The sequence below is a fragment of the Typha angustifolia genome, chromosome 2 (assembly GCF_048772165.1).
Source record: "Typha angustifolia cultivar Huaian chromosome 2, ASM4877216v1, whole genome shotgun sequence".
Taxonomy (NCBI): domain Eukaryota; kingdom Viridiplantae; phylum Streptophyta; class Magnoliopsida; order Poales; family Typhaceae; genus Typha; species Typha angustifolia.
Window position 1 is genome coordinate 2,032,408 of NC_133240.1, and position 27,936 is coordinate 2,060,343.

General features: G+C 36.2%; 3 protein-coding genes across 9 annotated transcripts; 1 reads left to right on the forward strand and 2 right to left on the reverse strand.

Moving 5' to 3' along the window:
* The first annotated feature begins 103 nt into the window (after positions 1-103).
* Positions 104-25,037, forward strand: LOC140775342 (uncharacterized). 7 transcript variants are annotated; one of them, XM_073118610.1, is made up of 11 exons: positions 105-294; positions 1,530-1,597; positions 1,720-1,813; positions 7,975-8,834; positions 9,002-9,116; positions 14,226-14,321; positions 14,407-14,523; positions 22,914-23,289; positions 23,379-23,528; positions 24,028-24,134; positions 24,368-25,036. In XM_073118610.1, the coding sequence occupies exons 2-7, from the start codon at positions 1,539-1,541 to the stop codon at positions 14,488-14,490; spliced, it is 1,308 nt and encodes a 435-aa protein (XP_072974711.1). In that variant the 5' UTR covers positions 105-294; positions 1,530-1,538; the 3' UTR covers positions 14,491-14,523; positions 22,914-23,289; positions 23,379-23,528; positions 24,028-24,134; positions 24,368-25,036. The 7 variants fall into 7 exon arrangements, with proteins under 7 accessions (XP_072974726.1, XP_072974718.1, XP_072974711.1 ...); XM_073118625.1 differs by having other exon boundaries at positions 104-294; positions 14,435-14,523; positions 22,914-23,528; positions 24,368-25,037; XM_073118596.1 differs by having other exon boundaries at positions 22,914-23,528.
* Positions 18,416-22,920, reverse strand: LOC140775332 (ABC transporter B family member 14-like). The gene has a single exon (XM_073118566.1). It carries the CDS (start codon positions 20,164-20,166, stop codon positions 18,778-18,780), a length of 1,389 nt encoding a protein of 462 aa, XP_072974667.1. The 5' UTR covers positions 20,167-22,920; the 3' UTR covers positions 18,416-18,777.
* Positions 20,980-27,873, reverse strand: LOC140772979 (ABC transporter B family member 19-like). Its single transcript, XM_073115262.1, has 9 exons — positions 27,625-27,873; positions 26,640-26,694; positions 24,670-24,845; positions 24,297-24,497; positions 23,836-24,095; positions 23,359-23,749; positions 22,932-23,174; positions 21,524-21,876; positions 20,980-21,424 (listed from the first exon to the last, which is right to left on the reverse strand). Exons 1-9 carry the CDS (start codon positions 27,871-27,873, stop codon positions 20,980-20,982), a joined length of 2,373 nt encoding a protein of 790 aa, XP_072971363.1.
* Between the last annotated feature and the right edge of the window lie 63 nt (positions 27,874-27,936).

Here is a 27,936-nt window from a genome sequence, read left to right on the forward strand (position 1 = left end):
AGAGAACATCTTACAGTGAATTCACGGAGGGGATTGATGTAAACTATTAGCAAACATTTAGACATAAAATCTCATTTGGGCTCCACTAAAGATTATGTTTGTTGAGCCGAGCTTGCCTGCAAGGCTTAAGCTCGAATTGAAACAATACGAGCAATTAGTGCCCGACTTCCAATCTTCTAATATATTCTAGCCTGTTAGACCGATTCCAATTTCTTGATTCATTTTGCGCCAAGCCCCACCTCTCCTCCCGCCTCCAATTTCTTCATTCATCCTACCGGGCTTTGACCATCAAAGGTAACTTCTCTCCTCCTTTCTTCCTCCTCTTTTTGGCTTCTTTTTTTGCTCTTTGTCGAGTGTTTCCTGCGCTCCGAAGTATTCAATGGTCAGTAGGGCCTTCATGGTGATGAATTCCACCAACATAGAGCAGCGCAACCCTTACTTTCTAAACCAAACAAAAGTACCTCAAATCCGAGGAAAAGCTCGTAGTTTTAGTTGCCATGAAAACTCACATTCAAATGCTTTTGTTGGAGAAGGGTAGAAACAAATAGATGTTCCCTAGGTCATGTATGGAAAAATATACTTGATATTTGAGGTAAAATTTGGGAAACAATAATTATTCAAAGTTTCCCTAAGAAAACTAAGAATTTGAAATAGTTCTTGCTAGGTAAGCGAAATTTGCAGCCCTTTTGTTTTTCATCATCGAAGCCAGTATGTCAACCCTCTGCAAAAGCTTGCAGGCCCACTAGAGAACATACCATTACATCTCCATAAGGAGGCAACACTAGGGATCAGTGACCTAGCATATACATCGCTTACACAATACCACTGTGGTATGACGCCAGCCACAAATTGTCAGTCGTTGAATGCTAGAATGCCTTGAGCTATCCTTTAGTGGGTCATTTAGTTCATACAAAATGCCTTACTTTAGTGCTTCATCTTAATCTCTCATAAAACTCTTGTTAATTTAGATGTAGAATTTGGTTAAAGTTGGGAGAAAAATGAAATTTTCCCTATGGCTACGATACCAACCTAAATATTGTTGTAAGTCAGATGAAAAAATTAGCAAGAATGTTAAGTGATAGTTCCTTTATTTCTAAATGCATTTTGAGTTTGTGTCATAATTTGTACCAGAAAGAGCATTATAAATGTCAAATTATGCTAGTCAAGGCTGTCACTACAGAACCAGAAAACATTCAATAATATCAATGGATAGCATAAAATTATGGTAAATGAGTACTCTTTTTGGTTTCACAGTACAAATTATAAAGTATTGCATCATGGGACAATGCTCCCATATTCTATTGTATTTGTTGACCGGTAGCCAACAGTGTGAAAATACAGCATAGAGATTGCTGAAATTTCTGCAATATTCCTCACCCTCATATATCTCTAATTGAGTTTTAGACTTTTCATTGTGCACATTATCGATTTTCTTTTATAAATTCCTTCAGTATTCTAGATAATTGTGTTTGAAAGAAAATATGTTTACTTTAAATTATTACATAAACCTTGTCTTGTTGTTTTTGCAGAAATTGACTATGATGTTTTCCTCTTGCCCATTTTGTCATGCCAGCGTTCTCTCTAGTGAGTTGGAATGGTAATTCTCATATTTTTTCTTTGCCTTTTGCATTTAACATGCATTAGTTGTTCTTATGCATTTTTTAATATAATTAATAGACTAGCTTCACATTTATATATTAATTTGTTTTACATGTTCAGGCATGCAAACAATCATTTTGCGGAGGATGAACTTGAAAAAGATATGGAATTTGCACAACAAATTGCATTGGCTCCACCTAGCCCTAGAAATATGGTATGTAGACACTTGTTGAGTTTTTGTAGTGCTGGACAGCATGAATAGATATGTATTGTGCTAGTGAATTATCAACATTGATACAGGGGAATATTGCGATATTCTGTCATAGCCAATGATGCTGATATGTCTACTAAGAATTTAGCATATTTTACTTTGAATAAATCTAATTTGGGGTATCTTTCTCAACTTTTTGGTATCCCGTGCCTTTTGGTGCTTAATCTATATAAATTATACGTCAAATTTTAGAAATTAAAGGGAATTTCAGTTTTCCTCAAGTTGTTTGCTCCGACTTAGAAAATCAAAGGAAAATCATGATTTTAGAAATAAGGGTGCTAAAAATAAAACTTGTGGGTCTGAAACTCATCTATGTCCAACCCAATAAAATTGAGCCAATATACAACTTGGGACCGCTTTGGGCCTGACCTAACGTGATGTGACGTGAAAATCTATTGGATTTGCTTGGATTAAAAGGGGTCTAAGGCCCTACCTGGCCCATCCATTAGAGCCCATTGATAAGGACCCATCCATTGAGGCCTAGTTTGTCTGCCCACAATTAGCCCGACCCATGTCTATTAGATTTAAACTCCTTAAATCTCGTTTGAACTTAATTTCCTTAGTCCTAACTTCCTTAATTTCCTTAAATCTCTGTTAGAGGCTGTCAATAAGGAAAACAAACAACGATATACATTTTTAATTAGAAAGCGTGGTTGATTCATTTATGCAAAAAAAGAAAGAATTATACAAAGGGTTGAGGGCTCAATAAGGAAAGCAATCCTCCTCTTCTTTTCTTTTCTTTTCTTTATGAAATGGGATGCCTAACCCGACCATAAAGTCTATTGGACTCGCTAGGGCTAAGGAGGTCTAAAGCCCATAACCCATCTATTAGAGCTCGTACATAATGGCTTGTCCATTGACGCTTGACTCGTCTGCTTGCATTTAGCCCGACCCATGTTTTTTAAATTAAATCCCTTAACTCATTTTTGAATTCTCTTAGATCTCTATTAAAAGTCCTCAACCAGGAAACCAAACAATGGTGAAAAATTTAAATTGGTAAGTGTGGTTCGTCATGTTAGAGGGGCTCAATAAGGAAAGTAATCTTTCTTTTCCTTTTTTATAAAATAGGACCTAATGGGTTTCGCGCAGGTGGCCTAACCTACCAGCTTGCTCCATAGCATAGACATGGATTTGGACTGGGTCAAAAAGTTTAAACCAAAACCAATTTGGGAATGGATTGGCTCAAGCCTTGTCCAAGCCCGAGCCTAGATTTATTTTGGTTTAGCCAAGCTCGGTCATATAGTTTTAACGGAATTTAATTTAGCGCATAAAATCTATTTTAAGGCTCTAAAATTTAAAAAAAATGGCATGTCAAGGCCATTGGGTGTGTCAGTGGCACATTTGCTTGACATGGCACGTGCCAACAATACTTACTAGCCAAGGTCTATATGCACCATGCTTTTGGCACGACAATAGTCTATAATTGTAGGTAGCATAATATTTGTTCCTTTAGTTCTGTTGCAATATTGTACCTTTTGTATTTAGTTATCTAAAATGATTATAAAGGACATAATAAAAGGCACTTTTATGTTCTTGCATGTTGATTTTGAGAATAATGAAATTTGAAAACTGAATTTTAATTGCATGCAATTTCTCTACCACCAAGATATATATTTTTCATGCATGTTTTCTTTGTGCTAAAGAAGAACTACAATCTCAATTATTAGGGTTGTCAAAATAAATGAGCGGCTTGAATTTGGCTCGACTGAAGCTTGGGCTCGACTCGGCTCGGTTTGAGCTGAGCCGAAGCCGGCTCGCTCAGGCTCGGTATATAAACTCATCAAACCCTAAATCTTAAAAATTCTTAAAGCTCAACAATCCCAACAGCCTCCGTCGCTCAAATCCTAAATTTCCAAAGCCACCAAAACAAATCCTCCTCCTTCCCTACCGTCGACCCAAATCCTTCTCCTTTGCCACCGTCGACCCTCTTCCTGCCCTTCGTCCTCCTTCACCATCCAGTGCCCTGATCTCTGGCGTCACGAGGTCGAGGAAGCTGAGGTCTCGGAGAGCGGAACGGGTGACAGCGGCAGGACGGGGAGCCTCTTGACCACAGAGATGGGTGCAAAACTCCTCGCGCTCAAACGGCCTTCTCGGTTCGAACTCGGGCAACTTCCACGTCCACCAGTTCTTCTGCTCTGCCATTGCTGGTTGTGGGTTGGGTAGTAACCTGAGTTGCAAGAAGCGAGAGAGGGAGGAGAGATGGAGGCTTGATAATAGGCTCGAGCTCGGCTAGAGTTGAGCTGAGCGGAGCTTGAGCAGAATTATAAGACTCAAAAGTCATTTATAGCCGAGCTTGAGCCGGAGCCGGCTCACTCAGGCTCGGCTCGGTTACACACTTACACCCCTATCAATTATTCAAAATGGTGGCTCTGGCAAGAAGTGGCATTTTGAAGAGTGAACAGTCATAATTATTAGTATTATCACTGTGTTTGATGTCAATCCAATTTGACTTACATTGTCATACTCATTAGCCAAAGGTTGTGTGAGAGTATTATCATTGACCAATACGAAAGTCTTGCCATAGGGAATGCGTTTGTATCTGTCACGCAATATATGTTACTGATCTATATCTTGTTTGGGATTGAATTATGCAAATACTATTAGTTTCAGGCCCCTAGATCCTTTTGGAGAATTAACTCAGTTTTGAGGTCAGACATGAAACTAGAGCTCATATTCTTTTACTTTTTCATGTTTAAAGTCTCATTTATTTTTTGTGGGCTTCAAATTTTTTTTTTTAACTGCCTTACTGCATTTAGTCTTTCAGCTGAGACTATAGAATGCTTTGAGAAGTTTAGAAGATGTTATTTCAAGTATAGAAAATAAATTTATCTCTTTTTTTATGAATCTTTATTTTTTGGTGCTGGTTCTTAAGTCAGTTTTATGTATTTTCCCATATTTGATATTTAGTCTGGCCTAGGCTTGATTTTAAGCATTTTGCGACAACCTGTATGCAATTAGTTATGTTTATTGTATCTATGACTGTGGATAATATCTCTTTTGGCCTATTAAACTGATAGAACTGATGATTTGAGATTATTATGGAATTCCCATCAACTTTCATAATAGAATGGATGATGACTTCTATTAACAATGTTTTTGCTGATTAGCGAATAAGGCATACTTTCTTCTTTTCTTTCTCAATATCCTAGTCACAACTCTCTTCTTCTGATCAAAGCAACATTATTAATAACTTAATTTTTGTTGTCTTTTAACCTAGAAAGCACGGATACTCCAAAATAGGTGGAGAATTCGTATCCAATACATATCGGATATGGATATGGGGATATGCCTAGATACTTATCTGATATATATCAAAAATATTTGGATTAAAATAAATATTTTTAATTGCTAAATATGGCTTGGATACGCCTAGATACGCAATATATATGGTTTGTATTTTGTTATTGGTTATATCGGGTGAAAAGAAGCTATTGACCTGTAAAACTATTGATCCGTTAAGCTTTAATGAGAGGAAAGAGCTATCAAACCCTACTGTCCTCATTCCTTACTTGACAATACGCCTTAGTGTCGCACCGGCCTTCCTCTGTCGACGACGGAACATGCTCTCTTCTCTCTAGTATAACAATGTCGCATCGGTCTTCCTGTGTTGACGGCAATGCCCTTTTTCGACGTCGGGTATCTTCCTCTCTCCATTGATGGTAGCATCGACGATGACACCACTCTTTCCTCTCTCTAATGATGATGACGGGTGACAACAACCCTCGTTTCCTTCTCGAGGAAAGAAATATGTTTTCCATTCTTCTTTTTTGCTTTCACTTTGGCAGACATAAAAGCTTTTGTTTCTTTTCTTCTTTTTTTCCTTGAAGGCTGTTATAAGAGAAATATGTTAGAATAGGCTAGGGTTTCTATAAAATGTTTTGATGTTAGGAATATGTTGTTATTATAGGCCATAGAGTCGGTATAAAATGTTTTGATGTTAGAAGTATATTATTATAGGATAGTAGGAGAATTATTTTAGTCTACAGTGCTTTGATATTGTCGTATCGGTATCCTATTTTTTTTTAAGAATTTGCCATATTTGTGTACCTGTATTGTCGTATTCCATATCCATGATTCATAGTTCCAACTTTTTATAAATTGAGTTTGCATACATGTAAATTCTATTTCAAATTTGTCTCAGGTTATGTTTGGTATTAGGTAAGGGGTGTAAATTAGTCGAGCTTGAGCGGGCCTAGACTAGCTAGGCTTGGCTCAAAATTAAATTCGAGCTTGAACTATTGTACAAGCTCCACTCATTTACTCTCAAGCCAAGTCTAATTCAAGCTCAAGCTGTAAACAAGCTCGTCAGTGATAAAGAGTGAGAGAGAAGAGAGGAGAGGAAAGAGGAACAAGAGGAGAGAGAGGGAGGTGGCGGCCCGGTTTGATTGTTTTGACAACCTTATGCACTAGTTCAAATGAACACACTAACACAGTACTAGGAATAAAATCTCCCATAGTTGCAATTCACACAAGCACCATCAGCTTGCCAAATTCTTAAATCAAGAATTTGAAGATTGGCCACCTCCCTACCACCATCCCTCCATAACCCTAAGAAAAGGAATAGAAAAGAGAAAAAAAACAATTTTCTCATCTACTCTCTATTGTCTCTCTCATGGCATTGCTCTACACTACCCTAACTACTTTCACGGTATCCTTCCTCGAGACCAACTCCTACCCATAATTAGTTGCAATCTCTATGATAGTCTTAAAAACAAGAGCCTTTTTAGTAAAAATAGGAAACAGAGAAGATGGCCCGTCGCTTTTGCCCCCGATCAACATCCTTAAGTGATTCTTCTCCAAAGATGGGTCCACCATGGCTAAGAAGCCCAATCTTGGGATTCTCGTCGCTAAGTTCTATACTGCTATCATAGTATTAAAATATCTTCAACCGGGCTCCAAAACTTCAAATTTGGAGCTCGATAGAGCTCCAACCGGGCTCCAAATGGAGCTCCAAATTTGGAGCCAACTACAGTAAAGCTCCAAATTTGGAGCCCTATCTAAAAATTTAGAGCTCAGCTCCGATACTATTTAACTTTTAGAAATGCCAATTTTGCCCTATAAAAGTTTAATCTGAAAATTTAAATTCTGTCTGTATCCTTTATTAAATAATTAAACTGAATATATAATTAGTTTTGTCAATCAATTTTTAACAGAAATAGTACCATTAGAATGCTCTCATCAAGATCTTTAAAATGAGTCTAATATTAAATTATTTAAGTTATTTTAAATATTTTATTTTTATTTTATGTAATATAATTTTGATATTTTTAATTAAAAAAATAGTAATTTAAAATTATTTCTGAAACTATTGAATATTAGTCTTATTATAAAGATATCGACGAGAGTTTTCTAACCATATAATTTTTATTAAAAAATAATAACATTAAGATGACTTATTAAGTGATTTAAAATATAATATATAAATATATATATATTATATTAATTAAATAATAAATAGTGCACCGGGCTCTTGGCTCTAATATAGAGCCCTCCCTTGGAGATATTCTAAGGGGGAAGAATAGTACAGTGGACCAGTACAGATACAAAGAGGGAGGGAGAGATCAAGAACAAACTCTGCATTTAATGTGGTAGGACACGTGTAGAGAAGATCTCTTTTGGAGTCTATCCTCACTCTCTCTACATTCTGATTCAACAAGATTTGTTCCATTAAATGCTTCCATGGAATGGATAGAGATAGGTCAAAACCTGTCACAAGACGTTGTAATGGGTGTCATCTTGAACATTAATAAAAATATCTAAGAGTTCTGACTTTTGACAAATAAAAAGAACATGATGAATCATAGTTAAATGCTTGTACCATGTAAGGAAAATGTCTGCATCATTGACCGTTGGTCTGATGGAACACTCGACTGGATACATAGACCATACATGTTTTGTTTGTTTGATATTCTCGTGTATGACTGGCAAAATGTCATGTGCTTACTGGTCTTGTTTTGCTTTCATTGGACAAACTACATCTTGTAAGTCATGTTATTATGTTACTACTGCTGTCAATATTGAATTTCTCTTTTTGCTTGCATTTCAAATTACCCATGTAGTGCAAAAATATTACTCTTATTTTTTCTTGGTATGCTCATTTGTAGGATATATCCAAGGATTATGGGGAACCAGTAAATGCTGGATGGACTCTGGAAGCCTCTAATTCAAGCACCAATAAAGGTTTGCCTAGTTATCGACCGATCTTGGATCAAGAAGTATCCTGTTTAGTTGGATTACAAATTAGAAGCACCTTCCACAAAATAGAAGGTGGTCTTATGACCTTGTTGAGGAGCTGCTTGAACGTAGAAGGTGAATACTCGAGAAGTATAATATCACGCCATGTTGATCATTATCAGAGTATTGAATCAGAAGATTCTGGTTGGGGCTGTGGATGGAGAAACATTCAGATGTTGAGTTCTTATTTATTGAGTGAAAGAGAAGAAGCAAGACATGTTATGTTTGGCGGATCAGGATTTGTTCCTGATATTCCTTCACTTCAGAGGTGGCTTGAGATTGCTTGGAGAAAAGGTTTTGATATTATCGGCTCGAATTCATTTCATCATAAAATTTATGGCTGCAAGAAATGGATTGGGACCACTGAATGTGCTTCACTTTTTCGTTCTTTTGGGCTTCGAGCAAGGATTGTAGATTTTGATAGTACAGGATTGTCAGAGAGGTCAAAAATAGGGAAGAGTAGAGGAAAAGGAATAACTAAACAGCTCTATGGGCCATTGGATAAGTTTTTGCAGCATTATGATGATCTTCAAGTCGGTCCTTCATCACATGTACTTTGTTCCAAGGATCATGATTCATCTTGTTTTTCCAAGTGTACAATGACAAGCAGTGACAATTCTAATAGTGCAAGTGGTCACCAGGTTCTTATCGATTGGATCTGGAACTACTTTATGAATAAATCTTCTGGTAGACAGGGTAGTTCTCAGCGTGTTATTGTAAGTGAGAAGACGTGAGTTCACTTTGTTCATCTATGATCTCTTATGATTTAACCTGTGCTAATCATGTGATTTTTTTTTTCTGATGTAGACTGGTTTAAGTATTGAATATCTTAACAATCCCTTCAAAGTTTATTTTACTTTAATGATGTAAGACTTCGTTATTCTTCTCCATATATAGGCCTTTATATTTGCAACATGATGGTCATTCAAGAACCATTGTGGGAATTCAGATGCAAAAGGGACAGCCAGGATCACTGGAGCGATACTTTCTTCTGGTTTTAGACCCTGCTCATGTAAGCTACAATTAACCTTTCTTATTTGAGTTGCATTTCATGGTATTCATACTTATATATTGGCGGTTTCCCTCCCTTTGGTTGTATGAAGCTTAATATGCTATTCAAACCACTGCAACTTATTTTTATTTTTGAAGGTTTCTGTGGTTAAAAGATGTGTCTGTTTACTGTGCAAAATCAGGACCAAACCAGGGTAGTCAAATACCAGGTATTATTATGGTTCAACAGTGCAACTGAAACCGTTAACCTAACACTACTAGAGTTTACACATAGTATCCATTTCAAGCTAAAAGCTTCATTCTGTAAGATGTGAAGCTGTGATCTATCAACCATTTCCCATCTTGTTTCTTAGACCAGTTTGTACTAAAGGTCAGATTGCCCTTCAAGGTTATTGATTCCACCAGGTCAATTTCCAATTTACCAAAATGTACCTCCCTCTTGCGTACACAGATAAATTGAACTATTTGTTTGTGTCAGCATGTAGGACATTGACTAAGTGGAAATAGAGAATTTGAAGGTATGGTAAATAATGAGAAAGAACAAAATATAATTAGCATATAGTGAGAAAAGATATGGTCACCCTCTTATTGTTGGATGATATTACTTAATATAACTAATCAGAGAAAAAGGGTTTTGTCACGACCCGATAAAGGAATCATGATTGGCCATACACTTTAATATGCTTGAGATACATGAAGCCTTACTAATACTTCCTAAGTGTACAATGGCAAGAATAAATAAACGAAGAAGATCTGCTTTATTAAATTTAAAACTAATTGTAATAAACATAAAACAATGTTATTGTTTTTGAGTCTCTAAACGAAATAAAATTTACATTTAATCTAAAACATAAAATCTAAAAGAACGAAAAAGTAAATAGATGGATCCTAAGTGGAAGTTGAGTCCAGGTACATCTCACTTAGTCGCCACGCTGACTATTACCTGAGATAGATAAATAAATAAAAGAAAACAAATCCATAAGCCAACAACTATAGCTCAGTGAGTGGAATTCACTTGAAAATCAAATAAATTCTAAATTATATTAATGCTGAATAAAATTAAACTAAAAGCAATAATATCCATAACAATTTGCAATAAACATGCTCTTTAAATAATGACAATGATAACAATAGCGAGTCATAATTTGTAACCTTGCTTAGTTTTAACATATTAACATCTTTCCAATATTTGTACTGTCATATATCTCAATGAGTTTATACCCTGTGGATCCACATCAACTAGAAATCATCTTGAGATGACGTTCGGGATTTTTTTTCATAACTGATCCGGTTAGGGTCATCAAATGGTATCACTATGTGATCAACACACTTTATCTTTTCCACTAATCGTTGAGAGAAGTTAGAGTTACCTAGGAAATTTCTTCATTCATCCTAGGACTGTTCCCTAACCCCGTCACTGGCCCCAGAATCATCATAAGAAAGAGAGATCACCTAAGAAAGGCACTACAGTGATCTGATTTAAGACTTTCCCCTGGACTTCCAAATAGACTTGAGTCACCATGGAAAATCGCAAGCGATTTATATCGGGACTGTTTTCTAAGTTGTACCAATATTAGTTTCATTTTTTTTCACTAAATTCAATATTTGCACACAGTATGGTGATACACTGAGTATAATAATTAAATGCACACAGAAAATGTAACAATTAAATTTTTGCACGTAAGGATGAAATAAATAAATTTACACAGAAAATTTACATGGTCTGACAAAGGTACGAAATATAATAAAATAAATTTGTGAGTGAACCCACTCACCTCAGTCTAGGTAAGACAACCAAAATCTCAAATATCTAGCTCACGTACTAAAAATCACCATCTTTAATAATAAATTTTTTAATTTAAATAATATCAATATTTCTAAAATTTAAAAAAAATTAAAAAGAACTAAAATGGGTTAAGTTACCCATTGGATTGGGTTGGGCTACTGCTGGCCCGGCCCATTCCAAAAAAAGAAATTTAATTAGTCGGGTTGGGTCGAGGCCCAGCCAAAATTAAGTGGATCGGGCTACGGGCTAACCCACAGCCCACCCACTTAAGTGGTTCAGGTCGGGTCTTTGGATTCGAAATCCAACCCGAACCCGAACCCGAAACTCAATAGAAAAGGGTTGGCTTGGGTCAAACCCGAGTCCCACCCACAACCTTCTCTTCCCACGACCGACGCGAGGAAGAGAAGAGTTGAGGGAGAGAATGACCGCCGGCGGCAATCCACGACCACCCTCAACCTCTCGGCTCTCTCTCTCTCTATCTCTTTCTCTCTTTCTCTCTCTCTTCACGAGGTGGGAGGTGGAAGAAAACCCACCACGGACGGCCGACTTCGAAGCCGACGATGACTAGAGCCATGAGGGCTCTCCCAGAAGGCAACTATGGCGCAAGGCCAACGACTTGGATATCTTGAGCACAAGCAGCATCAGCCCGAAGCCGTCGGTCGGCGAGAGTTGCCGGCGAAGCCGAAATCCCCCAAATTAGGTATTTCTAGTTTACTTTATTAAACTGAAATTAAACTTGAGGGGTGGGAGAGGGCTTACCAAGGAGTCACGTGGTGGTCTCCATTATCTCCGGCGGCGCTCCGGCAGGCCGATTCCACAACGTGACTCCGACGGTGAGAAAGAAGAAAAGGGAAAATGAGGCTTAGGGGGAGGGTTGAGGAGAGAGAGAGAATTAGGGTTTAATTTATAGATTAAAAGAAAATCAAATCTAATTTGATTCGGATTAAATGAGATCTTCTCTACGCCTCGTCGCGTGCCGGAGAGAGAGAGGGGAGTGGGTTGCACGTGCACCCTCCTTTCTCAACCCAATTTTTTTTCTAGTTCTTACAACTATTCCCAACAAAAAGAAATTTCGTCTTCGAAATTAAAATTGGTGTAATGAAAGGATAAAGTAATACCATAATAGTCGCTATGAAGATTGAGGAAATAGCTTTGGATGCTTTTCCTTCATTTCATCTTCACGCTCCCAAGTTGCTTCTTCCGGTTTGTGGTTTTGCCATAAAATCTTTACGAAGGAGATTACCCTATTGCGAAGAGTTATTTGCTGAGTCTCTAGAATTTCCATAGGTTGCTCCTCATAAGATAGATTTTCTCGGATCTCCAAAGGCTTAAAGTCGATCACATGGTCTGCACTAGGCACATACTTTCTCAACATAGATACATGGAAGACATTATGTACTTTAGATAACTTAGGTGGCAATGCTATTTGGTATGCCACCTCTCCAAGGCGCTCTAACACCTTAAAAGGTCCAATAAAGTGAGGACTCAACTTGCTTTTCTTACCAAACTTGATCAATCCATTTCAAGATGACACCTTTAGGAAACCATGTCGCCCACTTGAAACTCAAGGTTTCTTCTCCGGTTATCAGCATAGCTCTTTTGACGGCTTTGAGCTGTAAGAAGCTTTTCTTTAATTTTAATGATTTTCTATGTGGCATCTTGTACTATATCTGGTCCCAATTACTGTCTTTCACCAACCTCAAACCAATAGAGTGGAGATCTGCATTTTCTATTATACAACGCCTTGTAAGGTGCTAGCCCTAAACTCGAATGGTAGCTATTATAGTATGAGAACTCTATGAGTGGAAGATGATCATCTCAATTTTTTTTCCACTCTAAAGAACATGCTCGCAACATATCCTTAAGGGTTTGAATAGTCCTTTCGGATTGCTTTGCCATTTACTCACCTTACCAAAAAATGGGTAAAATTTGAGTGGTCAGATGATTGTGAAAATAGCTTCCAAGAGCTCAAGCAGAGATTGATTAAACTGAAATTAAACTTGAGGGGTGGGAGAGGGTTTACCAAGGAGTCACGTGGTAGTCTCCATTGGCTCCGGCGACGCTCCGGCCGGCTGATTTCACGGCGTGACTCCGACGGTGAGAAAGAAGAAAACGAAAGGAGGAGAAGAAGAAGAAAAGGGAAGAGAATTAGGGCCTCGTCACGTGCCAGAGAGGGGAGTGGGTTGCACGGTGCACCCTCCTCTCTCAACCCATTTTTTTTTTTTTTGGTTCTTACAGGTTTCATGTACTACCCCAGTGAAATAGGACTTTTCTTCTTGTTGCTATGACACTTTTTGTTAAGTAAGCTACATGAATTGTCTTGCTCCATTCTGCTTTATATTGCGAAATTCTCTCTTAAGAAAAAGGCTGTTAATTCTATTTCTAGCCAACTCTTTTTTGGTATTCTGCCTCTCACTTGAACTTAGTGGCTTCCTTACTAGGACATTATATGGTCTGAAGGATTTGTCTGAATCATCTTATTGTCAATGTCACAAGTATAACCACTTGTCCTATCTTTCTTAGTGAAACAACTTATCCTTTTTAATATTCTCCTCTCTTCTACACTTACTTCATGCATATGAGTGCTATCTGAAGGTGTTGCAAGAACTGAATACTGCAACATGTCACACCAAGGTGAGAAGCAGGATTCTGAATCATTAGACTTTATCCTTATCATTAGATTCATATGTCGTAAAAGTATAAAAGTATAACACCAGAATTTAGAGCATTTATATCCATTGTAAGAAGCTGAATCAAAGATTTTCTTGCCCATGACACCACATTGCACATGCTCCTGAGGCATCCGAGATGTGTGCCACAGCCCCTGAAGGCTGCCTGTCATAAAGCAATGAGTGTATCATGAGGTTAAGTCACAATCTAGTTGAAGTGGATTGTGACTTGAGCAATAAACTATGAATCAAACATGTAATAGAGTGAAATCCCTTTCATTAGTATGTGCAAAGATGTCCATGGATTTGTGAATAATTGCATGAAAGCCATGAATATGAAGCTTGGAAGATGAATTACATTTTGTGTTGAATATAGCTGTATTCAGTATTCTATCCAGTTCACCAGAGACATGCCATTCGGTCCTCAGTGCATTTTCGTTCTCTATAGCTCTTTTGTCATGGTAAATGATCTGTTACTTCCAAACTCAGAAGAACTCTTCGCCATCTTATGATAGGAACTGAAAAGAAAGAATCTGTTAATGATAGATTTTAAGTTCTACATTTTGTGGGATAACACAGTGAACACTCTGGTTATTTCTTCGTCTGTGACTGTTGCTTCTACTTACAGTTACTATGATTTCTTCCATGTATACAGAGAACAACGGCTTTGGAAAGGTCCCTTGGGGACAACAAAGGATGGCAGAAGATGATAAAAAGGGGTGTTCACACACTGAAAAAGCCCCAATATCAGGTCACATTGATGTTGCTCTGCAGCATTCTAGCAAGAAAAGTTATCTTATTTTATACAGTATCTGACATATTCTTTTTGGTTCTAGTTATGTTATGTGGATCCTGGGATTGCAGATGCAGAAGAGATGGAGCAGCTCAAGACTATTGATAGTATACTAGTGAAGTTCTAAGTCTTCTAAAAGAGTAGATGAAATTCATATGAGGTTTGCAAAGTTCTCCGTGCTGAAATAATACATTTGTCATTATGAGGATTAACTCTTTTCTTTCTACCATGGTTTAGAACTATTTGATAGTTACTTCTAGTATCTGACCAAGTAAAATTACACTAGAAATACACTTTGTCCATGTACATGATCCTTCAGTATTTTCCATATGTCAGGAGAATAAAGTAAAAATAGAAAAGGAAAGTTCATGAAATTGCAATACATACCTCATTTTCTGGAAAAAGGACTGGCGCTAAACTTTAGAATCAGGAGGCATTCTAAATATATAAGCATATATACTTTAGTAAATCATGCATTGCAAATGCATTTGCAAAAGAAAACTTTACATACTATGACGAATGGAGAAAACTCTAATCTTTTCTCATTGAGAATAAGTATAAATACATGTATGGTTAGGGTAGGTTATCCCTCAGGTGTAACATAAGAGTATATATATTGCTCAATAGATTCATCAGATTGCCTCTTGATTTTGTAAACCTATTTATAGCCGATAGGTCCAATGCTACTTGGTAGAGGAACAATATCCCATCTCTGAGTGCATGCAAAAGCTTACAACTCTTTATTCATTGCATGTTGCTACTTAGGATGGACAACAATCTTCTTGCAAGAACTAGGCTCATGATCTACGTGGAGAGCTATCAGAAATGTGTGAAACTCAAAAGAATAGTATATGACATTAATAAACTTGTATCACTGAGGAGAACCAATACTTACACTGAGATCAACAAGGACCCATAGGACTTGCTGGAGGAGGTGCAGAAGGTGGCTCTGAAGATGAAACAAGAGGATTAGGAGGAGAAGAAGATGAAGGAGGTATATGAATAACCCGTTGAGAGTACACTTAAGTGATAGGACAACAAAGGAGAGAATTAGTAGGACATCTAACAAGAGGATCCTCAAGAAAATATGAAGTGGGCACAGTATTAAGAGGTTTCTGAGGAAAGGATGTCGAAGGTGAAAGCTCAAGAAAAGTGAGGTCATTATACTCATGAGTAATAATGAATATCTTTTAGAAAAGAGACATGATGAATAATCTACATTTGATGAGTCAAAGGATCATAGCATCAATAACCTATGTTTAGAACTATAAAAACTATAACCAAGAAGAACACATCACACATATCAAGCTCACAACTTGTCATACACTTGAGCAGGTAGCAAAACAAAACAAATACATCCAAAAACACCACCAAAAAAAAAACTATAATATGGTTTAACGAAAAAAAGAATATCATGAGGAGAACAATCTCGTAGGAGAGAAGGCATGAGATGATATTGTTAATAAGGCATGAGATCAATAAGATTAACAATAGTCAAAAGCTTTTGCCCAAAATGAGATCATACGTAGTCTCTAAGATATGAGGATATTTTCATTCTGCTACATTATTTTGCTCGTGAGTGTAGGGACAAGACTGTTGAAAAATGGTGTCGTGAGAATGGAGAACGAAAAGCATAGCAATTGAGGTGTACTCTTGAACGCAATCAAATATGAAACCTTAATATGTTTGTGAAACTGAGTGTGAATCATAAGTTTAAAAATTTGATAAACTTGAGGAAATTTCATTGCGATGACGAATGAGATAAACCCAAGTATATCTAAAGAAGTCATGAATAAAATTTGCATAATACAAATATATACATCTAGAAGATAAAGGTGTGGAACCCCATATATCTGAATGAACAAAATCAAAAGATAAACTGCTTTTAATCTTTTACTATTACTTGAAGAAAAAGGAAGAGCTGATGGTTTGGCTAACTTATAACTTACATAATCAGCATAGAACTAAAACCAAAAGAATCTTGTCTTAAGGTTCTAGAATGGAAAAGACCTTTAAGACAAGATCCTAACCTACGATGTCACAAATCAGTAGGAGAGAGAGTATTACCAACAATATAGGAAATAAGTGAGATAGGTAGATGAAGAACAGAGATATGGTAAAGGCTGCCAGCTCTACGACCAATTCCAATCTCCTAGCTAGTACTAGATCATGTATCACACAAAAGGTCGCTGTAAATAAGACATGATAACCAAAATCACAAATGCTACTAATCGAGAGAAGATTTATGCTCAAATCAAACATGCAAGACATGAGGTAAAGTAGACAACCAGAATGCTCAAGGTAGTGGTAATAGATCTAGACTGACAAATGGGAAGAAGATATCCATTTGCAGTCTGAAGAGGTAGCAAATGTGACATGAATGAACAAATTTTCCACACTGTTCACAATAGTTTTCTTATCCAAAAATATTGACATATCAAAATGAAATTAATTGTTTTAACAATATTGCAAAAAATGCTCTTTTGTTTATATTAGGATTATTGATCACTTGAGGGATATGGCTTATCTGCTAATTTGATAGGGTTATGGCTTAGTTTCTTTTCTAGTTTGTTGGGTAAATATGACAATGTTATCTTGTATATGCTCTATACCTCGGCTAGTTTTCTTTGGTTTTGTAATGGGAGCTTAGGTTTATAGCTAATATGGTGATTTTGTATGAACATTCTAGGTAATCTCTTTAGTGAGTGTTTGTTAGCGTTTTTAATGGCGGATGTGGCGGGGCGGTGCATTAGCCACCTTGCTAAGTAAATTGGCTCCGACGAAAGGGGGTCGTAGCTTTGGATGGGACGTGGATGACGACAAACTCTAAAGTGGATTGGGATGGGGATGACGGGGTAGAGGGGGAGAAAATGGGAGATCGAGCTTGATGGGGGAGCAAAACGAGACAAACGACATGGAGGAAAGCATGGAGTTTTGGGGGAGAAATTGGAGGAGAAGGAAGAATGGAGAGGAGAATCCTGACTAGGATCGTGCGAAGATGGAAGGGAAAACAAGGGGTAACTAGGGTAATATAGAGGTTAAGGGTTGGCAAAGCGAGCTTGGATTAGAGGACGTGTTAGTGGGGAGGTGATTTTACTGCCCCAAGTACAAGGGCTGTCCACATGCCAGATGTTTTCTACTTGTCATTGTCTTTTCTTTCTCCATTCTCTCCTTTCTTACATATGAATTTACTAAGAAGCCCCTCAATATTTGCTCATACAATTAGATGAGTGTGGTGCACTATTGAATCTTTTGTATATACAATATTAATTATAACTAAATGTTAAATACATTTTTCTCCCTTATATTTGTGCCCAAAATTATTTCTCTCATGTGCTTCAAAAAATTTTAAACCAATTCCTATACTTACGATTAAAGTGAAATCATCAATTTTTCTGTCAAAGTTAATAGGGTGCGCCCAAATGACCAAAATGTCCCTTCGTGTTTATTAGGCAAAATAGATAGGTTTTTTATCTGATTTTTTTCTAATCTATATTTGTCTTATTTATAACTATTAAACTTCATAAAAACCCGGGTTTAATAAAATTTACTATATATTTGGTATGATCTAGAAAGTAAGAGAAAAAGTATGTGGGTATTTTTGAAGAGAAAGAAATGCTTATATACGAGAAGAGCATTTTTGTCAATAGAAGATTAAAAATGGAAAGAATTCAGCCCTCCATTCAATTTTTAAAATTTTTTGGGCGCGCTACATTAATTTAGATGAAAAATCAACAGTCTGACTATAGTTGTAAGTACAAAGACTTATATGAGACTTTTTAAAGTACCCCAAGTGATTTTGAGCATAAGTACAAAGGGTAAAATATATTTAACCATATAACTAAATATAAATATATATTATATAATATATATATTTGTATTTTATTTATTTATTTATTTATTTTTAATATTAAAAATGTTAGACAGCCTTGTCACTCGCCTTCTACCTAGGTACTAAGCAGTGGGGTGACTGCGTGCTACCTGCGGCTACCTTTCAAAATATTGGTGTTTGTATGGTTTTTTATTTGTTTCATAATATTAGAGTCTCACTAGTTAAACAAAAAGGAAAAAAGAATATATTATGAAAATAGATGCATTGTGAAAGTGAAATACTTTTATAACACTTCGACATTGATGTTGGGCAGTTAGATAGTGGCGCATGCAATTAATATTGTTGACCATTATATATATCCAATAAGAAGGTATTCATGTTAGGAACAACCAAGCTAGGAACATTAAGCAATTTGCCATAAATATTTGGATAGAAATTGTGTATATGTAGTAAATTTTGCAAAAAAAAAAAAGGAAAATGTTGCTTAATACACTTATACTCTTGTGTAATTTATGATACTTCTAATCAGATAGCGAGATATTTTCTCCTATTTTCTAAATACAGTGTGACTTTGTGCATCAGTTAATTTTTCATCTTGGTTTGACTATGGAACAATTTGGAGTAAGCACCTTCATTTTCCTTAATTAAGGTTGCATGGATACCCATCTCAACCACCTTACCTTTGTCCATAACCATAATCATATCTGAATTGGCAACTGTAGAAAGCCTATGGGCAACTATAATTTTGGTGGTTTTGCTCAATGGCCCACCTTGCCTCCATTCATTAGACCCCAAAGTATTCATGACCACTCTTTCAGATTCCCCATCCAGTGCACTAGTTGCTTCATCTAGAAGCAAAATTACAGGCCTCTTCAGTAAAGTCCTTGCAATGGCTATTCTCTGCTTTTGTCCTCCAGAAAGTTGGCATCCCTTCTCACCCACCATAGTGTCATAACCTTTTGGTAAGTTGCTGATGAATTCATGGATGTTTGCTTTCATCGAGGCTTCGACTATTTCTGTTTCTGATGCTCTCTCTTTGCCATAGCAGATATTGTCTCTAATTGAGGAATTAAAAAGGATCGGTTCTTGCTGGACCAATCCTATCTGCTTTCTTAACCATCTAAGATTGTATTCTCTTATATTTTTCCCGTCAATTAAGATCCTTCCTTTATATGGATCATAAAACCTTAACAGAAGCGCCAAAATAGAGGATTTCCCTGCACCACTAGGGCCAACAAGTGCCACCCTTTGTCCATCTTCAATAGATAGATTCAAACTATCCAATATAGTCACTTGTGGCCTTGATGGATAGTTGAAACTAACTTCTTCGAATTCAATTCTTCCTGAAATTCTGTCTAGCTTCATAGATTCTGGTACATCTGGCACAATTAGTGTTTCCCTATCTAGTATCTGAAAGGCTGGGGTCAGTATGTTGATGGCAGAAATAACTGTTGGAATCAAAGTCCATAATTCTGTAATTGAGGGAACAGTGAGTGAGAATATCTGATATGATCGTATTCCGTTCTCAAAGGTTGCTTGATTCTTATCAACCAAAACGGTAGTGTACCACAATGCGACAGCATGTGCAATATTCCACAAGCAAAGAGATACCCCTTGAATCATTCCATATTTGATACTCTCCGTCCTGCTAATCCTCATCGGTGCTCTTAAGGATAGCTTGGCTTTGTTGAGTATCTGCTCTTCGTAAACGAAGGAATGCACAGTTCTGATATTACTTGATGCTTCTGATGCAAGCAAAACAAGTTCTTGGTGAGCAACAGTAGAGTCACGTGAGAATCCTTTGGCTGATTTGGCTTGTATTAGACCGCCAATGAAATGGCATGGCATAACTGCCCATGCTACTAGACCCATTCTCCAGTTAACAATCATACTCACAGTGGTTGCTATTAGAATGGAAGAAACACACTGGACGATAACAGACATTCTATCAGATATAATTATCTTGACCATTGAAGTATCACTGACTATATGTGACGTAAGGAAGCCCACGCCATTCTTAGGTTTTTCAAACCAACCAACTTCATTTTGAAGAACCACTGAAATTTGACAAGTAAAATTATTCTAGTCATGCACAGTTTTTTGGTAGTAGATTTTTTCTATATAAATGTCTTGTAATATGCTCGTTTTCTTGTTCCATAGGATAATAAATAATAAAATCTCAGAAATGCTAGTGAAAGGAAATAGAGATGAGAATCATGAGATGCCTGATGGTAATTTAAATGAAGAGCTATTTTTTCAGCATAATATATGAAAATATTGTCAAGCTTCCCTTACAGCAGCAGCTCAATGATCGCCCTTAAAATAAATTATTAATTTCTCAATTTTCAAGGGGAGCTATCTGCTATTTTGACACCTTGGAAAGAATGCAAAAATTGACTTTAGCATGATACCTAGGCTGTTGGCCTGCATAAGCTAACTAGCCACAGTTTGTGTGAGACTGTGAGGCACCAGGTACTTAGTGGTGGATGAGGAATAATTGTGAATCATATCAATGAAAGCCAGATCAATAAGCAACTAATTTTCTAAAACTCGGTAAGGCAGGCATACAATTTGTTTTAGTTAGGTTAAATTTTATATAGTTGTGTCATAAAGGTTTATTTAGATTGGCTGCTAGAAGTTATTGCCACAGATAGTTACATATAGATGTCTTATGAAAAAGGATAAGCAGGTACATGTTTCCTAGAAAAGTCATCCTTCTTAAGCAAAAATGTAAACTGTACTGGGTATAATGCGAACAGTCAAAGAAGTGACATTTATTGAAGGTCAGATATTACCTGAAAAGAGAGCCTCCCGTAGGCTTTTCATGGCCATTTCACCGACCAGACCATAGAGATAATGTTGCAAGGTGTGACTGACTAACATAATCAGTCCAACTAGGCAAAAGATCATAGAATACCTCCCTACTCTGCTCCTTGCATCTTGCCTGTAGTATGATACTCCAATAGTCATGATGAAGAAACCAAATAGGGGCTTTGAAATGCCAGATACAGCAGCTGCAACAGAGCCCACAGCAGTCTTTGCAACCTCGAGGTTGTGCAATTTGAACCAGATTCTGAAGAAAGGAATTGTTTTTCTTTGGACTTCTCTTCCATGAGTTGGAACTTTTGTCGGTTCTTCATCTGGTTTCTTGCAATGTTCATGGATCTTGAAAGCTTGCATTTGAGACCTTTCAATGGTTTGTTCTGCTTCTTTTGAATGATCTCTAGCTCTGTTTAAAAATTAAAACAGAAGATAAGATTACAATTGTTGAGAAAGTTTTTCCAGTACTGTAGAATTTGTGTAGCAAGAGGCCTAGATGCCTGCCTACCTTGTTTCTGTCTGTCCAGCTTCTTTCTCTACATTTTGCATGTTAAATACATTGCTATAGTATTTGCTGGTCTCCAACAGTTCCTTGTGTGTTCCACTCTGTGCTACTCGTCCATTCTCCACCACAACAATGATATCTGAATTTACGACTGTTGACATTCTGTGAGCTATAAGGATAACAGTTCTTCCCTGCATGGCTTTCTCAAGAGCATCTTGGACCAGTTTTTCAGACTCTGAGTCGAGTGCACTTGTTGCCTCATCAAGAAGCAGAATTGGTGGGTCCTTCAGCACCGCCCTTGCAATAGCTACTCTCTGTTTCTGCCCACCTGATAATTGCATGCCCCTCTCACCTAGCTGGGCCAATTATATCAACCATGAGGAAAATAAGTGAATGAAATAGAGTAAGAAAAGAGAACTACATCTACATAATGTAGTCTCTCAAGAGTAGCTGGTGTATATTCAAGTGAAAGGCACTTTCTGAACAAATGACAATTAAAATTACCAAAACAATACAAGTGGTATCAGCTATGAGGCATTGTTTGGCTAGTTCAATAAAAGGAAATTTACTACTTTGGTGACTACTAACTGAGATTTCTAACATCAAATACCTTACGGAGTTTTTGATTACTGTTCAATTTAACTATTTGATACAGGCTTCACTATCTGTCGCATAACATACATCTGAATTTCTTTTTATCTATCTTATTTATTTTTATACTAGACATTTCTGTTAAAAATTATGAATGATCATGTTTTTATTTGAAGTTAAAGCCTAAAGTAATGATGAAAAATAACTAAATGAATCAGATGAACAAGTTGATTCCAGCCATCTGTCATTTTACACTTTTCTAAATCATTAAGACCTCAAGCCAAGACTCCTTGAGTGTTGCTATCTTTAGATTGTCTTTCTACTGATGTGTATTCATTCGATCACTATTAATTATTACTCAAATCAGTCATGTAGGCAAACTGTAAGTTTGTAGTATTTTCCATTCAAATCCCATATTTAATCTCAGAAACACTTTATCAAGTGACTTTGGGCCACAGGATTTGTTTGGCCTTTTATCCCCCATAATAGGATCCATCCAACTTCCATCTGGTTCCCCCATGTAAAAGGCATGCCCACCTTGACAACCCTGACAGAGCATGGTTAAACCATCTCATTTCAAGCAGCTTATTAGTTATCACAGATGTAATCGTAATTCAAATGTTTAATAACTATGTCGTAATTTGTGATTCTCAACAAGCAGGTGCATGTTGCCAAATGCCAATTCTGTACATATTTTGGTGTGTGCAATTTTCAGAAGCTTTAGATTAGATCTCTAGGGTATGTGATACTTCAGTCAATATAAGAGACAGTCTTGGTCATTATAATTATTCTTTGGTTGCAGCGCCACCTGGAATCTTACCTCAGTTGAGTATTCATATGGAAGTTGGGATATGAACGAATGTGCATTGGCTGTTGAAGCTGCGTTAACTATGTCTTCATCACTTGCTTCCATTTTACCAATCTTCAGATTATCCTTAATAGTGCCTGCAAAGAGTGATGGCTCCTGTGAAACTGCAGCAATATTTCTCCGTAGGAACTTTAGATCCAGATCCTTAACGTTGTAGCCGTCAACAAATATGCCACCTGCAATCTTAGACCTAACCTATTAGTAATACAGAATACATACTTCTGCAGATTTGTCATTCAGGCATATGCATCTGTATAGTCAAGGCACATTTCTTATCAGCTAGTATCACTTATTTTAACTTTAATATAAGGTATCAGAATTCTGTTTCGCGCTTTCCGAAACTTAGTTTATGTGTGCATAAAGCTTAAAATTAGACTACTTGTGTCGGATTGGTTAAAGTAATAGGCAATTGAGGACTACACTTCAGAACACATGAAGAGGGAGGCATGATGGAACCTGAGGTTGGATTGTAGAACCTCTGAACTAAGGAGATGACTGTGCTCTTCCCACATCCACTACTACCCACAAGAGCAACTATTTTGCCTGCTGGTACGAACAATGAGAAGTTTTGGAGAATAGGCTTATTCTGACGTGATGGATAAGCAAAATGCACCTCTTTAATGTCTATCTCTCCAGCAACCTTTTCTAAGATCTGTCCTTTTGTTTCATAACTTATACCTGGTTTTTGTTTTATCACCTTGAAAACTTCACTTCCTGCAGCTTTTGCTTGATTAAATATCTGAAAATCAGGTGCAGCATATGTAATTGATCTGCAATTTATGAAGAAAAATGAATCATTTATACTTCAGAAACTTAATTTATGTCAAAAACTGAAAGTTTCTTTTCGGATAATTACATTGCTCCAAATAGGACACTCATTACAGCAGCTATTACATCACCTCCCTTGGCTCTTTTTGCAGTAACTACTACTGCTCCCACCCAAACAATTAAAGCCCATGAACAGAATGTTACTGCTTGAAATGAGCCCAATCCCAGCCCTTTTATCACTGCCTCTTTCTTACTCATTACATATTGCTTCTCCATGCAGGAAGAGAAGTACTTAACAGACGAGCTCTCTCCAACAAAGGAAAAAACAGTCTTGATATGGGATAATGTCTGCGGATATACATTGTCAGTATTTTGTCAAATAATAAGGTTAGTAGTGGTTGTATCTAAATTCTCATAACAGTTTAAAGTTCTAGTTTAGCAAATTTATAGAACTAGATATGTAAAAATGGCCCTTGAAACATTTCCGTTCCTTTTTATGTCTGAAAGTTTTCAAAACTCTTTCCTTCTGCATTATACTAAATTTGGTACCTGTTCTACTATAGCTGTTGCTTCAGATGTATAGGTCATCCTCAAGGATGATAGAGTATTCATCTTCTTAGTGTAGGTTGCTCCAATAGCAAGAATCAAAGGGACAACGAGCAGAGCAAGCAGAGCCACTTCCCAGCAGCAAAAGAAAGCAATGAGGATACCAACTAAGAAAGTGGAGAAGCTTGATATGGAATGCCCCAACTGCAGAGGAGTTAGAATATCAATGAGAATTGTATTGCATGAAGGAGATGGTCAAGTGATAACTACCAGAACTCTTACTGCATATAATTTAACTTTCTTCATAATGCTCCGTTTATATTTCTTACAATGTGTTATTGTAATGGATAATTTGTAAGTCTTTTTTATCCCATACCTTCTCACCAATTGCATCTTGTATGACACTCATATGGGTCGTCATTCCGGAGATGACCTGAGCTGTAGTTAAATCAGTGTCAAAAGCTTCAATATCTTGATTGAGAACTGCTTTCAGGAATGCCAGTCGCAAGTGCGCTAGTTGTCTTTCACTTGAATACATCCAGCATGAGATTTCTGTAGCTCATTTGCAATCAGTGGAATAGAGAACAGAGCATCTTGAGATATATGTGCAGCAAAATAGAAATTTTCCTACTGAATTTGAGAGGAAAGCTGTGGAAATCTAATTTGCGTCTAGGAATTTCTATTGATTTGTTAATTCCTTGGAGGTAATTACTCAAATGTTTCAGAGAATGGTACAAGTATGGTTGTTTGGCCCTTTAAGCTAGAATGATAATTTCCTAGAAGTAAGAACTAAACTCTACGGACAGGAAAAAAGAAAAAGGAAAATTTGTATACTTGCATGATGTGTTAGTTTCGTATTGATTGTAACAACTGCCTACTAGTTTTTCAAAAGTTACAATAGAATAAGTATGAAATCTGAAACTAAACTATGGTTAGTACCAAGTTCTTAATGGAATTCAATTGATTTCATTTGGATATAATTCAATTGATTTCATTTGAAAATGAATTCCGTTGTTCAGAAGTAATGAAGTAAAATTAAAAGATAGGAATCAGATTTTGTTGGTTGGAACGAGATAAGAATTCATTTAATTTGCTTACCTTGTGTTTGATCTCTTAATTAAATTGCTTATCTTCTATGGTTTTACTCTTTTGTTCTAAGGTCCATTTTAGAGAGTTCGACCAAATTAGCCCTCCCAAGATTCTTTTTCATACGTCTAATACACTTTAAAATTTAAATATAAAATAATATGAGTTGAGAAATTATTAACTGAGATAACTATGTTTAAATATAATTGTTGATCGAAATAATTTGATAAGAGTGAGCAAAAACATTTTCATATAAATTGTTTTCAAATTTAATGACTTTTAAATATAAATTGCTGAGCGTTTTAGATGAAAACTTTTTCTCATATTTAGCAATTCTTTTAGTTATTGTTTACTTTTCATCGAACTCATTAACCTAATTAGAGACTTATATTTAGAAATCGTCGTTTCACAGCGACTTTCCAACTTAACTAATCATATATTTAGATTTGAAGATGAATTAGACACATGATAAAAAAAAAATTGATAGACCTAAAATAGTCACCAAAAAAAAACTCTATTTTAGGGTCCAAAACATGTAACAGTAGCTACTCAGGTACTATATATCTCATGCTCCAATTACTTTGGATCTGCATCTGATCATATATATTGTATATTCTATACAATAAAAGACTACTAGGGGATAATTTAAGAGAACAAAAGTAAGAGATAAGTGATGAAATATAGAGAGTGTGACCAAATTAGCCCTCCCAAGATTCTTTTCCATACATCTAATACACTTTAAAAATTAAATATAAAATTATGTGAGTTGGGAAATTTGATAACAATTTTTAAATATAAATTATTAATTGATATGATTTGATAAGTGTGATAAAAAGCATTTTCATATAAATTACTTTTTGATTTAATAACTTTTAAATATAAATCGCTGAGCGTTTTAGATGAAAACTTTTTCTCTCATATTTAGCAATTCTTTTAGCTATTTCACTAATCTAATCAGAGACTTATATTTAGAAATCATCATCTCGCAGCAGCGACTTTCCAACTTAACTAGTCATATAAACTCTATTTTAGGGTCCAAAACATGTCATAGTAGCTAATCAGATACTATATATCTCATGTATAAATCAGTCCTCATTTCCATACTACTATGCTCCAATTATTTTGGATCTGCATCTGATCATGTATATTATATATTCTATACAATTAAAGACCACTAGGGGATAACAAAAGTATAAGAGAGAACTGAAATATAAAACAATGCACTACTGTTAGCACTTATAAGAAGATCACTTCACTCACCCAGCATTCCAGCAGGGAGAGTAGCAATTGCCATGTACCACACAAACGGAACCACCTACAATCCACACCCAGAAAGAAACCAAAAAAAAAATAGAGAAAAATAGAGAAAAATTATATCAATCAAATACACTAATCACAAAATTATAATGGCTTATTGGCAAGGAGTTTTTGATCGATCTGCTACACCAAGCAAAACTTATTACCGTTCTAGAATAATTTTCAAACTAGTTAATTATTAAACTTTTTGTCAACTAGACTATCGTAAATTTGTCTTTAATAAATCACTCTCAGTAACTCGCTCTCTTCAAATTTGACTTTTTTATGCTAAATTACTATGTAAAATTTTGTCTCAGAATCAGCTATTTACATGGACTTCAATTTATTGACATAATGTTACATGACAACACTATAATATTTTTCATGACATTCCCTCCACTATTAAAATTAAAATCACTGCAATATTCATTCCATAATGGCCCCAGTCACATTAGGAAAGGAGATAAAATAGGAATTGTTATCACCAAAATAAGAGATTTCTTTTATAAATAATTACTTGTATTTTAAAATAAATATGTAATAATTATGTTTTGATGTGATATAAAATGAATGTAAAGAAAAAAATTACTAAAATACTCTTTAATTGGATGTAAATTTGATTAATAGTATTTATATTTTATAATAGATTATTTTTTTTTATCTATTATTCTAGAATAAGAGATTGTATTCTGAAATTTAAGATTATGTGAATGCTAGGTGATTAATTTTAGATCTTCTCGGGATCATTTTACTCTTAATTTAGAGAAGAAAAGGACAGAAAAGTTAAGGTAATATAGCTTTAAATATTTTCTGTTAACATTGTTGTGGGGGTAAGAGGTTTTCATAGTAAAGAGTACTTATCGTAATTATCCCTAGTTTTGAAGCAAATTGGTCAAAAAGCTACTATTAACAAGGCCTTGAATATAGTATGATAATCCAAAGTACGTACCTTATAGAGCGCCCTAACCATGGCTCTTTCATCACTTATGTTGTTCCCGAACGCGTCCAGGGCTCGGCCGAGGAGGAGATATCCGACGGGCTGCGCCATGCCGTGCACCACCGACCCCAAGGTTCCCAACCCCATCAAGACCCAATCGACGGCGTCGGCGTAGCTAAGCAGCCTAATAAACGGCAGCGGCTTTGCGTCGCCGCCGACTACGGATCCCACCGCCGGCTCGTCATGGGTAACGGATGCCATGGTGACAGTGGCTTGAGGTTGATGCATGAAGCTAGAGAAGATGGTGGATTCATATACGTACAA